Raw genomic sequence first — 15,669 nt, forward strand, 5'->3', positions numbered from 1 at the left:
TGTGTAAGTAAATGTGCAGGTATGGTGCATCGAGTGTATACAAATGTGTGTGTGAATATGAGGGTGTGGTGTATGTGGTGCGGTGCACTGGCTAGTTCTATGTCAACTTGACACAGGCCAGAGTCATCTGGGAAGGAGGAACCTCAATTGAGAAAATGCCACCACAAGATTGGCTTCTGGTGCCTGTGGTGCAGTTGATTGATTGATTGAGGCCCCAGCTCCCTGTGGGTAGTGCCATGTCTGGGACGGTGGTACTGGGTGCTATAACAGAGCAGGCTGGCAAGCTATGAGAAGCGAGCCAGTAAGCCTCGAGTTACTCGAAGTTCCTTTCGCGACTTCCCTGGGTGATGGACTATATATAAGCTCTTACGGTGAAAGAAACCCTTTCCTCCCAAGTTACTTTTGGTCTTGGTGTTTTTATTGCTGCAATAGGAATCCTAAGACAGTGTATGTGTGGTATGTATATGTGTATGCTCTGTGCACATCTGAGTACTTGGTGTAAATATGCAATGGAAATATGTAACATGCATTTATGTGTGCTGTGTGCATATGTGTATATGTACATATTGGTGGTGTATGTGTGTATGCTGTGCACACATGTGGGGTGGGGTGTATGTATGTGATCGGTGTGCAGAGTACATGTATTTTCAGTGTGCATGTGCTGTTCATGTGTGACAGTACATGATGTGACGATATTTGTGGGTATGCAGTGTCCTCAAGCTGCCACACCTGCCATATGGGATTGTGTTCTACAGCAGGATTCAGGCTCTGTCTGCCCTATGAACAATGAACTTGTTCAAGTACAGAGCCCAGCACTATGCTTACCTCCCTAATAAGGAAGAGCCCATGTAACATTTGCAGCCACCAGAGATCTGCCCCTGACTTTAACTGTATAAGGCAAGTGACTGGGAGACATTTTTAAAATGCTCCATTTTTTTTTCCACAGTCAACAGTGTTTAGTAACTATAATATTGTCCTTGGGAAGACAACCCCATCTTTGTTTTGAATTTAGACTAAAACTCAGCTAAGCAACTGTGGGTCTGACTAATTTCCCCCAGCACGTGTGGCTAGAGATCTGTCTTTCTGAAGGTGACCCGTAAGCAATATGCATCTGCAAATATTAGTTTCCTCCTCAGGAAAACCCTGTAGTTCTTAGCCTCTCCCAGAGAAGTATCTGGACTGCCCAGTTGCTGAGCTCTGTCTGGGGGAAGGTGACACCACCTCTGTGCTCTGATGCCAGCCTCTCTGAAGGTCTCACTCCAAAGGACACAATCTCACAAACACTGTGGACTCAGATCCCTAAGTTGTTGAAGGAGTCCCATGAGGTCCCCTGCACAGCAGCTGTTCTCCAGGACAGTTTTCCTCTGCGGGCAGCCTGGGAGCTAGCTTGTGGCCAGTGATGCTGCTGCTGGTCCTGCCTCTGGCACACTCTGCTAAGCTTCACAGGAGCCCTGCAGACAACCCATGCCCACTTACCTGTAGACATGCTTTCCCCCGGCGACATGCCGTCTAACATGGGGTGCTCTGTGGACTGTGGACTTGAAGCCGACAGGCTGACACTGGGAGGCTGAGGAGGCGGCAGGGTGGGCCTCTGTCGAGGCTTAGGGGTGGGCCGAGATTTGGCTAAAGTGCTTGTAAAGACAGAGGGAGAGGCCAGGGGAGGAGCTGAGGCAGGAGAAAGCTGGCCAGAGGCCATGGAGTACCCTGGAGGGTAGCTCAGTCCATAGGGTGATGGGGTGCTTGGTGGAGTAGGAGACAGGCTGACTGGGGATGGCTGGCCAACGGGCTGATCTGAAACAGTCCCTGGCTGCACGAAGGGGACCTTGGGAGGAATTGGTGCCACCTTCTTTGAAACTGTAAGAGAAAACAACATAGGACATACGGCTATCAGGGAGGCTCACTAGGGTGCCCGTTAGTGTGAATCTTCATGGGTTCGATCGCCCATTGCTTCCTCCTGCCAGGCCAAGTGCAGCCAATAAGCTTTTAAAAATGAATATCGAGAACTCTGAGTTTCCTTAACTTGCCACCTGCTGCTAACTCCTCTCTCTCCTCAGTGAATTCTAAGCGTGAGTCAGGAAGGCTGGTTCTACTGGGGAAGACTCTAATTCAAGGTGTCACTGGTGGGGTGCTCCCCAGGGAGTAAGCAGTCTCTGTCTAAAGCTGCACACTGACCGTGATCCCCACGGTGACAAATCCTCTAGCCCACAGACCCTCACATCCCCACCTCAAGCATGTGCTTTGAATCTTTGAGTTAAGAGATATAACAGCTTTTGTGTGTCAATGGAACCAATGCACAATGACCAAATTACAGTCATTACCATTTCCAGGTCCCCAAGTGTGGTCCCTTCAGTGTGCTGGGAATTTGCCAAGACGTCCCAGGTTCTTTGGAAATGTCTGATTAATTGCTGTTTGTGGACTATAGTTACCCAACTGTTCCATGGGAGGTTAGAACTCTACCCCTCACAATTGCAACTTGGTAACTGCGCCCTCCCCGGGTACAAACATGGACGAGCCAACTAATTTCTCCCTCCTTTGTAATGCTGATGAGTAGGAAAGTAGTTGAGCTCTGAGCTACATCCACCTTGGCTACATTTTTAAAGCACAGCATCGATCGGTCGATCGGTCGGTCAGCCCAGCCTTTCTGAAGTTCCTCCATCTCCCCTTTACTTCTTCACTCCTGGAGGATGCCTGCTCCCTTGAATTGAAAATGAGTGGTCTCCACAATGGAGTCAAGCACCCTGGCCATCCCACTGGTAGGCAAATACCCTGGAAATACGAACATTGGTCTCTACAACCGAGGAGTGGCTGCCCACACATGACTAATGCTAGTCAGGCCGGCCCAGCAGGCTCTTCCCCACCTTGGCCCCTCCCCAGACCCACTCCATGAAAGAAAAGCCAGTCTGAGGATATCTTATTTCCTGGGCTAGTCTACCCTGCAGTGGGAAGGAAAGACAGGCTCTGCCCACTTGGGGTCAGGTTTCTATCTTCTATTTCTTACTACATGCCTTGGGAATAATTATTTTAGCCTCTTCCAAAAAATAAATAGGCCTCTTTTGTATAATGTCAAGAACAATGGTTTCTCCATAGCAGTGTGGTAACTCAGTGGGACTCGGTGGTAAAACACCACAGCATCATGATATATTACAAAAGTTCTGTTCTCCACTCATCTTGTCCTGACCTACTGCATATGTAGTGCATCCCCTGGTGGGGTGGGTAATTTCTCAGAGCTCTAGTGGCAATAATTTACTAAGCAAAGTTTCCCAGAGGCCCTTGCTAACGGGAAGAACATCCATCTCCGGCCTAAGAATGGTCAGAAGAAGGGAACCTACCTTTCCGGAGGGTGTGAGGACTCTGGTCTGAAGGAAGCTGGCTGGGGCTGGCAGCCGGCTGTGGCCCCAGTTGCGTCCCTGGGCAGGCTGTCCCCTGGATGGAACCTGGACTTCCTTTCTGCCCAGACCCTGGCGACAGTTCCTTGCTTTTAGACACACTGAAACACAACCACATGGGACAGGGCAACTCCTGAGTGCAGACAACTTCAGTTCCTATCTTGCCCACTGGAGTCCTGAGTGGCTGGGCCCTGCTTAACTATTACCCCACTGCTTCGGCTCAGTCCCTTCTCAAAGCCTATGATGGTCCCAAATAGGTGACCATCAAAGTGTTGAATCTGGGTTCCACTCTCAGCTTGGTATTCGCAGCCAGCTTCCTCTGCCCTCAGGTAACCAATGAGCAATGTGGAACATACATGTGGCACCCCTATATGCTGTCCTCAACCTGGGAATTCTAAGTCACTCTGAAACCAAGCACCCAAATAAATCTCCCCATTTCTTCTATCCACCATGGTATTCCAGAGCCAAGAGGGCTCTGTGTTCCCAGCAAGGGTTTCTGACACTACCTCTGCAGCCACACTTCTGGTTATGGCTCTCCAGGAAAAGGGGGCTTTCTTCAGTTTGTGTGACTTTTGCAATCACCTGCACCAATGAGTGATGCCCTCTACAGAAGTGCCCCTGAGGGGCACCAATGTCTAATAGCCTTGGGATACCTGCAGAGCCCAGGGGACCGGTCCTCAGCGAGAATTTGTATGACAGGGATGTACCACACAGCATCTTTGTAAGATGAGAAATGCAAGTGATGAAGAAGAGTACTTCAAGAGGGGACCACCTCAGTCAACCTGGACCACCTCAGTCAGTCTGGGCCACCTCAGTCAGTCTGGACCACCTCAGTCAACCTGAACCACCTCAGTCAGTCTGGACCACCTCAGTCAACCTGGACCACCTCAGTCAGTCTGGACCACCTCAGTCAGTCTGGGCCACCTCAGTCAACCTGGACCACCTCAGTCANACCTGGACCACCTCAGTCAGTCTGGACCACCTCAGTCAGTCTGGGCCACCTCAGTCAACCTGGACCACCTCAGTCAACCTGGACCACCTCAGTCAACCTGGACCACCTCAGTCAACCTGAACCACCTCAGTCAGTCTGGACCACCTCAGTCAACCTGGACCACCTCAGTCAGTCTGCTCACATCTCTCTCTCTCTCTCTCTCTCTCTCTCTCTCTCTCTCTCTCTCTCTCTCTCTCTCTCTCTCTCTCTCTCTCAGCTTGTCTGGCCCACTGCTGCCCACCTGTACATCTCCAAGCTCCCAGTGCCCTGTCTGCAGCTTCCATGGACTCAGAGTTCAGCAGGTGCACAGCCAGGATCAGGCCTTATCTGAGGCACAGTCATCAGCAACTTCCCAAACTTACCCAGTGTTGGGTGCCCCTCCCAGAATGTATGGCTTTCCCTTCATTATGTTTTAGTTTAAATTGGAATTATGTTCTACTCATTAAAGAAAGCAAATGATAAAAAATAAAAATGAAAATAAAAGCAACTGTAATCTCACATAGGAAGAGTCTAAGTTAAAGGCTCTGGGCTCACTCAGCATCCGCTTCCACCCAGGGTCCATGAAAGTGTATGTGTCCCAAGCACAGCAAACAGCCACCCAAGCAGTCTCTCTCCTTCTCTGGCTGCTGCATGAGAAACAAACCACCTCCACGATGCTGCTCCCACTTCCAAGTCTTGTCCTCTGCCTGGGCCTCACTGGGTATGCTGTCCTTTCCTTACAGCCTGGGCTGTGCCGAGCTCAGTGCTGTTGTCTCTTGTCACTGGGGCATGCGATGTACAGTGGAGATCATGTTACTAGCTTTGGGCAGATGAAGAAATTCTGGCAATGGCCACTGAGCTGGTGATGGAATGGATGTTCTTTCTTCTCGGAACGGGAACCCCACTACATAGCACACTGTGAAGGTTAACACACCCTTCACACCTTTGGTTCGCACTGATTTTAGTAGTAAATATGGCCCCTACAAACTTCAAGGCAGAAGGGAGAAATGCTGACATCTTACAATTCAAACCAGGGAACAGGATAGAGGGACGTGGACATGAGAAGTCCCCAGAAGGTACTGGGAAGTTCTGGGAAAGTGCCACCTTCTATGTCTGCTTGGGGATGCTGTTCTTGGAAAGCCTGGACTTCAGATGCATTTGACTGGCAGGATGCAGAAAGCCAAACATGAATGCTTACATGTGGGAGCAGGGTGAGTAGATCCAGGAGGCTGGGAGGGAGAGCCAAAGCCCAGTCACCCCAGCACACATGCCAGCCTTCCATGGCGGGGCTGGGCTTACCTGGGGCGCTCGGGGGTGGGCTGCAGGCTGGCACCTGATGGAGAGAGTGCAGGAGCTGGAGTGGCAGGGCTGTCTGGGACCTGCTCCGGCAGGGGTGAAGGCAAGGGTGCAGCCAGCTCGGAGGGTGGGGCAGGAGGCTGCATGGAAGGCGGGGCGCAGGATGCTTTCCGACCAGCAGAGGAGCCTCTTCGTGCCACCCAAGATGTGTCCATGACCCTCACACCCATGCTGGCGAGGGACACAAAGACATCTGCTTACCCACATGTGACAGGTGACATGGTCCCTCCCCCATGAAGCGGAGACATTCAAGCAATCTGTGTTTGGAGAGCAGCAGGCTTAGCACCCTCCTGGGTCCTGGGAACCGATGCCCACAGTGGAGAGGTATGGCTAGCGACACTCCAGTGCCTGGGCTGCTGGGAACCTGCTGACATGCAGCCCCACGACCCAGGCCTGGCACGAGCTGCCCTCCCACAGTGGAAAAGCACAACAGGGCACACCAGCAGCTTGGAAGTCCACAAGCTGTGCTTTCACCCCCGGCCAAAGCCAGCAGGCCCTGGGATAATGGCCCCCAAAGCATCCTTGGTGTGGAACTCAAGCTGTCCTCAGAGCAGAATGTGGCCTACCTGGGGGTAGGGTGGGGTGGGGCAAGGGAAACCTTCCTGCCATGGGACATGAAGGAGAGCGGAACATGGACAGACAGCACCAGTCCTGGACATGAACCAACCAGCAGGAGACTTCTAAATGCATCCTTTGTGCAACGTGGGGGTCTAGTCCCAGCTTTGCTTCTGCTGGGGAATCTGTCAAGGCATGACCTCTATAGGCCACAGCTGCTTATCTAGATAGCATGGAAGGGGCTGCTCATGCCTATGGTCCCTCCAGACTCAGAGTCTATCAGGATGATGGACACACAGCTCCAAGTTAATTGGCCAAGCAAACCAAACACGGCACATTCACCCTCTTGCCGAGCTCACTACCACACAGCTTGCTTGCTTTGAGACTGAAAGTGACCTCAGAGCTACCAGAGGATACTGTACCTTTGGATTTTCCTAAGGCTGCAGGGACAGAAACATACAGATATTAGTGCCAACAAGTCTACACCTTCCTTTGAACACAGAGGTGGAGTGTCTGCAAGGGATTTCCTGTCTGAGTCCTGATGTAATGCTCATGTTGTGTGATAACTACTGTTTAGTTGATCTCCAAGCCTCTCCCGTGGCTGCACAAGCCCAAACCACGCAGCTGAATAGAGAGGAGCTGGAGTTGACAGGGCAATGGGATGACAGACTCATCCAAGAACCAGGCATCTGCCTGTTTCCTAGTTGCATGGACACAGAAGGCAGTTAATGCCCATCATCTGGTCCAGTAGACATGGTTCTGTGCCCTTAGGCAACAGCTTCATTGACAAGACTTCTAATATGGCAGAAGACATGAACTTCTGTACAAGGACAAGCCATAGTCCAAGACACACCCATCTCTAGGGCACAGCAGGGTGAATAAGAGAACACCCATGTGCTCTGCTCTTCTCCCTCAATGGTCAGATGCACTGAGCCATTCCACTGTGAAGTCCTGCATGCCTAGAATGGTCGTATCTACTTTGCAGAGGTGCAATGAGATAAAAGACCAATTCAAAGACAGAGATGAGCTGTTACAGGCAGGAGGGCACCTTTAAGGAAGCACTCCCATGCAGGGACCTGTCTGAGGGGACTGGCATGGTTTCATGCCTAGTCATGGCTGGAATTCCTCAGATCCCCCGTGGCTTCAAGGAGGCTCTTAAAATGGAGTAGGAGTGTCTCTTCCGAGGATTTACTGGCTTTCACATCATCTGGAACAGACGCCGTCGCTGGACAGACAAGCTCAGGAAGGTTATAGACTCGAGGGTGGTTGCCAATATGTTTCCTCTGGTAGTCAGAGCAGGCCAAGGAAGATTAGCAAGCTGCTTTCTGGGTTTTGGGATTTTAACAGGAAAAAGGAGAAAGCTTATTCCTGCACAAGGGTTGGAGGCTGATGACACTTAGCTGCAGACGTCAGGGAACACGGGAGGCGGTCAGCCTCAAGTCCTGAAGTCCAGCCCTCCACTCCTCACCACAGTCTCTTCTGCTTAGAAGGTCCTTCCCTCATCAGGGAGAGGAATCTTAAGTCCTTAGAAGCAGGGCTGCGGGGGGGGGNGGGGGGGTGGGGGGGGTGGGTGCTTTCTCTTTCCAAGAATGGCTTCTAATATTGGGAACCTCAGACTCCAGAGTACCCACTGATCTGAATCACCCGGGAAAGGAGCAGGCTTGGGCACCAGTTAGACATTAAACAAGCTCTGGTAATCATGACTGACAAATGCCAGCAGTTAAGAACCTCAAGCTGAGTGCACACTGCCACCTTCACCAGAGGTTGCTAGGCCATGCCAATCACCCTGCCTGTCAAAGAGACTGATGGGTAGAACATTATGGGTTCAGTGAATACACATGCTGTGTCCACTGACATTTTCAAGTAGTTACATAAATCTTGGGGTGACTCAATAGCTCAGGTGCCAGCTCCATTCTCGGATACCTAAACACTCAAAGGAGCAAGCTACTAATTATGTACATCTGGATGTCCAGATAAACTCAGCCCAAAGGCAGCAAGGACAGAGCTGCTCAGTTCTCTGCCCAGTGGTGGTGGCACACAGACCAGAAGCATCCAACCAGATGTCTGTATCAACAGCTCACAAGTCTCTGCTCATTGCTGTCTCAAGAGAGAGCTCAGAACAGACTCAAGGTGCCGGTTGCGTTTAAGGATGATAAAATGGAAGTGGGTGTAATCACAAACTGACTCCAGCGGGTGCTGTTGATGGAGATTCAAAGCCCACAGGGAGGCTCCAGCAACCCCATGACTGAGAACTGAGAACTGAGCCTCAGAGACAGGGAGCAAACACTAGGCTAGGAGACCCTGAGAAGCTAAGGTTAGGTTGAAGGTTATTTCTCCACCGATGGTGAAATGAGACAATTTAAGCCAGAGTAGAATATATTATAGGCAGGCTTATTGGAAAGCTGCTCTTGGGTGGTCGAGTTTACTGGCTCCAAGGAAGGAGGTCAGGGAAGTCACCATGGGGAGGAAGGGGATCGGCTAAAGAAAAGAAAGGTCATGCTCTCAGAAAGAGAAGAAGAGAGAGTGCAGGCAGACCAAAATGTCTGGATTATATAGGAAGGAACCTCTGAAGGGAAGAGCAGCCTGGGCTGGAAAGTTCAGGGTTAGGACAGGATATGCCAGCTAGGGATGCTGGGAGAACCTAGAGTCCAGGTCTGTCTTGATATGTAAAATACGAGCCTTAGTCCCTAGTCCCTGGCCAAAGTCAAACATGGAGAATCTATGAACAGGAAGCACAGAGTCTCCTTCCCTCTCTGCCGACCAGAACCTTCCATTTATTTCCTTTTTATAGGCTTTTTTTTTTAAATCACTTCCCAAGTGCTGACATTACAAGCGTGTAGCAGCATGCACAGCCAAGTGCCCAAGTGCTGTTTGCAGGACTTCTGCTCTAGATCACACTTTGGGTTTTTAAATGAGATTTTAACAAGGAATAGGTTCTGAGATGACCCACACCTCTAGTTCCAGGTAAGCCAATTACAAACTCGTTCTAGCTCTTTCCTTATAGACAGTTTGGGGCAAACATCTCCCTCCTGCCTCCAGCATCCATGTGGGGTGACTTAGCAATCCAGGATGGATGACAGACCTGGAACACCTTGACAGCACTACCTGGCAGCAGAGGCTCAGTACTGACAGGATGGGTTGTGCATGAGAGCGCTGTGGTTTGGGGGAGGCCTACGGTGCATCCTCTGAGAATGTGGTAAAAGATAGCAGGCAGAAGCTCAAGAGCAAGGACCTCACCTGAGGTAAGAGGGTCATAACTAACACTATCCTCAGAAGAAACGGAGCAAGTTCTGACGGGACCTGACCCATCTGTATCTGTGACTCTGAAGACAATATCTTGTGTATTGCATGGATGTATCACATGTCAGTTTAAAAACTGACTGCCTATAGAAAGGGTAGAATGGAAGGCGGGACATCCAGGAGGTAGAAAGAATTCTGGGAAAGAGCCAGGACAAGAGATTCCCCCCCCCCCCCAAGCTGTGGGCAAGGCAGTCAGCCAGCCACATGGCAGAAGGTAGATTAGAATAAAGAGGATAATTTAAGTTATGATCTGATAAGAGAAAAGCCTAGCTGTGTGGCTAAGGTATTTGTAAATATAATTTGAGTCTGAGTCTTATTTCAGGAAGCATGGGGCTGGAAGGAAGAACCGGGACCTAACGTCTACAAGTGACCTCTGAGTACACTTTGTAAAGCAGGAGTGACACATTGTCTCTCCCTTGGGGGTGTTTATAGAATAATGAACATAAACATAGACTCTCAGCCTTTGGAGACCAGGGACAGGCTAAGCACCCTTCATCTGAAAATTTGGCCTGGAGAATGCGTCAAATCCCAAAGCTGTGTGAGCTGCTGAGACTGTCAGAAATTCTACACTTGGCCTCAAGTGCTGACTTGCAGGGGAAATGCTAGGTGAAATGACATTCAGGATATATATGTGAAACATATTTCGTTTTTATTCTTGGGTTGCACCCACAAGATGTTTCATGTGTTTAAGTGTATACACCCAAAATTGAAGTATGTCTAGTCCTTAACTATTTACATAATAAGGACATACAACCCTGAGAAAGAATCAATAGTTGTAGTGGCTGTCACTCCTAATGCCAAGAAATTTTGACTTTAAAAATACCCAAGTATACGGTATGGTGACGCACACCTTTAATGCCAGCACTCAGGAGGCAGAGGCAGGCGGATCTCTGAATTCAAGCCTACTCTTCTTAATGAGTTCCAGGTCAACCAAAGCTCCATGATGAGACTTTTCCTTAAAATAAAATGTCTACTTGAGAAAGAAGGAGTAGATGGTGTTTGCTGAAGGCAGAAGGGGGATATTGTTTTGGTGAAGTGGGGAGAGCATGAGATGCAGACACTGAGAGGACTCCAGCTGGGCTTAACATCTGACATCAGAGTTCTTTCTTCCTTCCTGTTATGGTTTGTATAAGCTGGGCTCAGGGAGTGGCACTGTTAGAAGGTGTGGCCCTGTTAGAGTAGGTGTGGCCTTGTTGAGTAGGAGTGTCACCATGGTTGTGGACTTTAATACCCAAGTCCTAGCTGCCTGGGAGTGAGTATTCTGCTAGCACCCTTCAGATGAAGATGTAGAACTCTCAGCTCCTCCTGCACCATGCCTGCCTGGATGCTGCCATGTTCCTGCCTTGATGATGATGGACTGAACCTCTGAATCTGTAAGCCAGCCCCAGTTAAATAATGTCCTTATAAGAGTTGCTTTGGTTATGATGTCTGTTCATAGCAATAAAACCCTAACTAAGACACCTAGCAATAAAGCACAAAAGAGTAACTCCAAGTCCAAGTTCTTTGTGTTGCTTTGTCTAGGGCTCTGACTTGTGAGACCAATCGAGATGGGTTTCTGAGGAAGGGATACAGGCAGCCTAAAAGAAGAGGGGCTGAAAATAAGGAGGGGATCCATACAACCCCTCCCAGCATGGTTTGGATGTGTCTTCCCATGGTCTACCTGCTGAATGCCAGACCTTTGGCCTGCTGTCCTCTGGGGAGAAGGTAGAGCCATTAGGAGTTGGTGCCACAGAAGGATGCTAAGTTACCAGCTGCATGCCATAGAAGACATTTCCTCTTCCTTTGCTGTGACCTTTTATACACTAAGACCCAAAGACAATGGGACCAAGCACCACTTTCAATGCTAAAACCGTTATCTATGATAAACCTCCCTCAGCCTCAGTTGACTGACTCCAGGATTCAGTTACATTAGCAGAGATCTGACTACCACATCTGTGTTTCAGTGGTCAGCCCAGGACGGCAGGCAGGCAGAGGAGGCAGGGATGAGGACTGTCATCTTGGATGAAAAGTTTTCTGGAGAACAAACTGACAGAGGACAGGGGACCCTGCTATGAAGAATGCTTTGTAAGTTTTAGAGAGCCCTTTGAGCTTCAGGTGCCTTTGGCCAGTTCTACTTTAGTATATTTTATGTCTGCAGAGTTAGTCAAAGACTTTGGCATAGGATAGACAGACAAAAACATCAAGTACTTAAGAAGCAAAGAACATGCTTGGTCAGAATATCTCCATGGCAGAAAAGTGGGTCCCAGCATAGCACTATTTGAAAGGTTTATTTTGTACATGTCTATGTTTCTGTCTGTGTGTGACACATGAAGGTGCCTATGGAGGCTGAGAGAAGGCAGTAAGTCATATGTAACAGGAGATGTACAGATGGTTATGAGCCAGCCAACCATGCTGGGAATTGAACTCATGTCCTTTAGATATGGAGCAACTGCTGAGACATCATCACTCTAGCCCCCGTGCACTGCTCTGGTATCTTAAAGGTGTACATTTGTGCTGGGGTTGTCATTAAAAGTACGGTTTATTAATCCTGAGACTCCCTGACAGAGCTGGTGGGCTGAGTTGTCTACAAGCTCAGCGTTCTGTTGAAAGAGATTCCACTGGGACCTCAGTTTCTCTCTAGGGGATACTTGGACTCAGCACCAGCTACATTCCAAGACTGAATGTTCTCAGACACACAGGAGGAACCTACAGGGCTAGGCTTCGAAGTTCCAGAACCGGCACACATTCTGCTTCTCAGCCATATGCCACTGATGGCCACTGAGACGCCAACACTATGCAAGGACAAGTAAAGTGTCCGCTGCCATCTTTCCCGCACTGCTATTCATTGGCAGCTTCAGCAAATGGTTGTACTATCACCACAAAATAGGCAAATGGCAGATACACACAGACTGTTCTGGAAGCTGACTCTGGACTCTATTCTATGATGCATTCAGCAACAGCAGGGCTGTGGTCCTTTCAGGGACTCCAGGAGACATGTTCTATTCCTGTCCCAGCTTCTGGTGTCAGCTACCCTTCAATTCTCTGCTCCATCTTCGCAGCTATAGTGTAGTGAGTTTCTCCACCTCCAATCCTGTAAATGATGTCCTTTAGGGACCACTGAGAAGCCAGTACAACTTCCTAATCAATAGTCCTTAATTTGATCACTACTGCAAAGAATTTTTTTTCTTCAAGAATAAAGTAATATATAGAGGTGGCAGGTTTGGGCGCTGTATCTGTTGGTGGCCATCACCCTGCATGTTATGATGAAAACCACAGGTTTCGTGAACTCTTGGCTTACTGAAGACATTCCACTTGTGTGATGAATCAGAAATGGCTTCAGGACTAGGCCTGTAAAGAGCAAGCTGCCTTAGGTGACATCTAGGATTTAGAAGCTCTTGACACCGATGGAACACTTCCTACTTCTGATTTTATCCGGTTTATCCGTCCCAACTTTTCTTTATGATTTTTTAAAAAACAGCTCTATTGGTATATACTTTACAATTTTTATCTTGAGCAAAAACCTCCAACGATATCTATTGAATGTGTCTACACTTCAATGGGCAACTTAAAGGCTTTAACAGTTTTCTCAGGATATTTTAAAAGCTCAGAGGTGGGGACAGATGTCAAGGATTAGCGAACACTGGTGGTGCCCAGTGGACACACCGTGTTCTCCTCGCCCCCAAACAACAACCACAGGCTCCTCTTTCTTCCAGAGTTCAAAAGTGACCATAGTACTGAGAAATCTGTTACTGAGCAATTTTATTTTTGTCTAAACATCACAGAGTGAACTATGCTGGCTGGAGCACCATCAGATGACATTATCTCATATGATAGTCATATATGTGAGCTACCACTGCCGAAATGTCATCTGGTGGTTCATGGCTTCACACCATGCCCTGTCAGACAGCTCTTTGAAGGTTGGCTTCAACTACATTTTCTATGGAATACAAATTTTAAAATACACACAATACACTTCATGTATTTCAGTAATATGCAGACTCACAGGGTAGATGGTAGAAATAAAATTTTGATTTTTATAACTTTAAATCGTGTGTGTGTTCATGCAAATGCACCACAGCACATATGTGGAGGCCAGAGGACAACTTGTGCGAGTTAAGTTCTCTTCTTCTACCGTGTAAGACCTGGGCATCAGCCTCATGTCATCAGATTTGGCAGAAATGCCTATACACACCAAGCCTCACACAGGTCCTAACTTTGGATCAGTATGGACCACACACTAGACAGTCCTTCCACAGTATTCTGAAGCAATAGGACTTCACCAGAGAGGTAGCATCAGCTTAAGATGCCATTGGCCAAGCTTCTGCCACACTTGTACACTGTAGGGGGACAGGAGAGTTGGAAGAGCCCAGTGGGGCATTTTCTTAAGGCTCAGCCAGCAACAGCATCTACCTGTGAGGGCATCTTGGCAGCTTGGCAAGGGGTCATGTGGGAACTGGACTGCTATTTGGAATGGAGTTTAAAAGCATTGCCCAATGTGCTCAGCAGTTTTCTGTCTCCCGAACATTCTAGTTTTGCTACTTCTTCTTTTCTTTTGATAAAGTTACAATTTTTCTCTTCTACATTTTAATATCTGAGAGTTTCTGTTCCCCCATCCCTGCTAGTGAACAACACACAAGCACACCACATACGCTAATAACCCCATGCACATCACACATGATCTCTGTGGAGTAAGGTCACAAGCAGGGTTTCCCCTCCAACACACAGAGCAGGACACAGGCTTAGGCCTCCTCTGCAAATGTACTCTTCAATGCCAACTTCCACGCAGGAGGTGGAGGGACAGTGTGACTCCCACTCTTCCACAGGTCCCCCAAGGCCTTTTGGCATTTGCCTTAACACACCCTGGTGGTCCCTGAGGGAAGGGGATGGTCGGGCTGCTTCCTATCACCTGGGATTTGGATATCCTGACTTGGTGTGCCATGTTCCCTCCCTGAAGGAGCAGTTGTAGAATGTGATTGTGTGTAAGTATTTAATTCCTAATCACAGTTTACTTAATTGATGGTAATCCACTCTCACAACAGGTGTACTGACACCCAGCTGGACTCTCCTCAGACCTAGACTCTGAGGCCATTGAGTGGCTGCTTACCATGCCTTGCTGGAGTGAGTTATGTAACCTGCTTATGCCTCTGTTGCTTACTGAGGCAATCGTGTTGTGTAATTAAACATTATGTAAACTGATTTAATGGGAGCGTGGAGTGGCTGCTCCTCCGCATGCTTACATGCTAAGCTGGGTGGATTTGAACTGCATTCAAGCAGACCCTGGGACAAACCCTAGAAAACCTGTACGCATGGGCCACTGCTAGGTTCAGGGTTTCTTTCCAGCCTCACAGAGAAAGTTATTCATCAATGGTGCTGCATATGGGAGCTTAAGATGGCAGATGAGCAGGTCTACAATGAAAGCGAAGCCAATGAAGAGGCAGGAGTGGCCACACTTTTATACACGTTGGGCTTTTGGAAATTCTACAGTACTGAGATTTGTCTTCACCTACGCAAAGCATGACCTGTGTCACTGGGCACACTCCTAGCTACACATGGGTGAATCCTAAGTCAAGACAAAGAGCTTGTGGGCTGGGGGTGTGGCTCAGCTGCCAGAGGGTGTATCTATCATTCACAAAGCTCTGAGTTCAATCCCCAGCACTGCCTATAACCAGGTATATGGATACACACCTAGAATACCTGTATTTGGGAGATGGAGACAGGAGGATTATAAGTGTAATGTCATTCCTTATACAGACAGTGCATGGTTAGCCTGGGCTAATATAAGACTATATGTTGAAATAAATAAAACAATAAGTTAATGAGGATTATTGTGACTTTAAAAAAAAAATTCCCTTCATTGACCAACATTTCTTTATTTGCTGAGAACTAGTCATACTGATGGCAATCAGGTAAGCTAAGCAGACTCTACTTACCTCTGGCCCCAAAGGGAAGCAGGCCAAAGAAACCTGTCCCAGCACACACAGACGGAAGCATCCAGAACGAGGTCCCAAATGAATTGCTACAAGCCACCTCAAGTGTCTTAGTAAGTAGTGCCTTCCTGTCGATACTGGTTTTCCTAAATACACCCTCCCCTAAATCAGTTTTCCCAATACTATATAGAAGGGG

The 15,669-nt window shown here is 48.5% G+C and overlaps 1 protein-coding gene across 5 annotated transcripts in view; it reads right to left on the minus strand.

Annotated features, from left to right (window-relative positions):
* Positions 1 to 15,669, minus strand: part of Arhgap44 (Rho GTPase activating protein 44) — a 171,130-nt gene that overhangs the window by 4,605 nt on the left and 150,856 nt on the right. For 2 of the 5 annotated variants that reach the window (XM_021176399.2, XM_029483387.1), the window contains exons 17-20: positions 6,690 to 6,707; positions 5,656 to 5,883; positions 3,330 to 3,487; positions 1,477 to 1,854 (exon numbers count right to left, since the gene is read on the minus strand). In XM_021176399.2, the coding sequence (XP_021032058.1) occupies positions 1,477 to 1,854; positions 3,330 to 3,487; positions 5,656 to 5,883; positions 6,690 to 6,707 (782 nt within the window). The remainder of the gene's footprint in view (positions 1 to 1,476; positions 1,855 to 3,329; positions 3,488 to 5,655; positions 5,884 to 6,689; positions 6,708 to 15,669) is intronic. The other 3 variants (XM_021176398.1, XM_021176400.1, XM_029483389.1) reach the window with 2 other exon arrangements.

This window comes from Mus caroli, chromosome 11 (genome assembly GCF_900094665.2).
Source record: "Mus caroli chromosome 11, CAROLI_EIJ_v1.1, whole genome shotgun sequence".
NCBI lineage: Eukaryota > Metazoa > Chordata > Mammalia > Rodentia > Muridae > Mus > Mus caroli.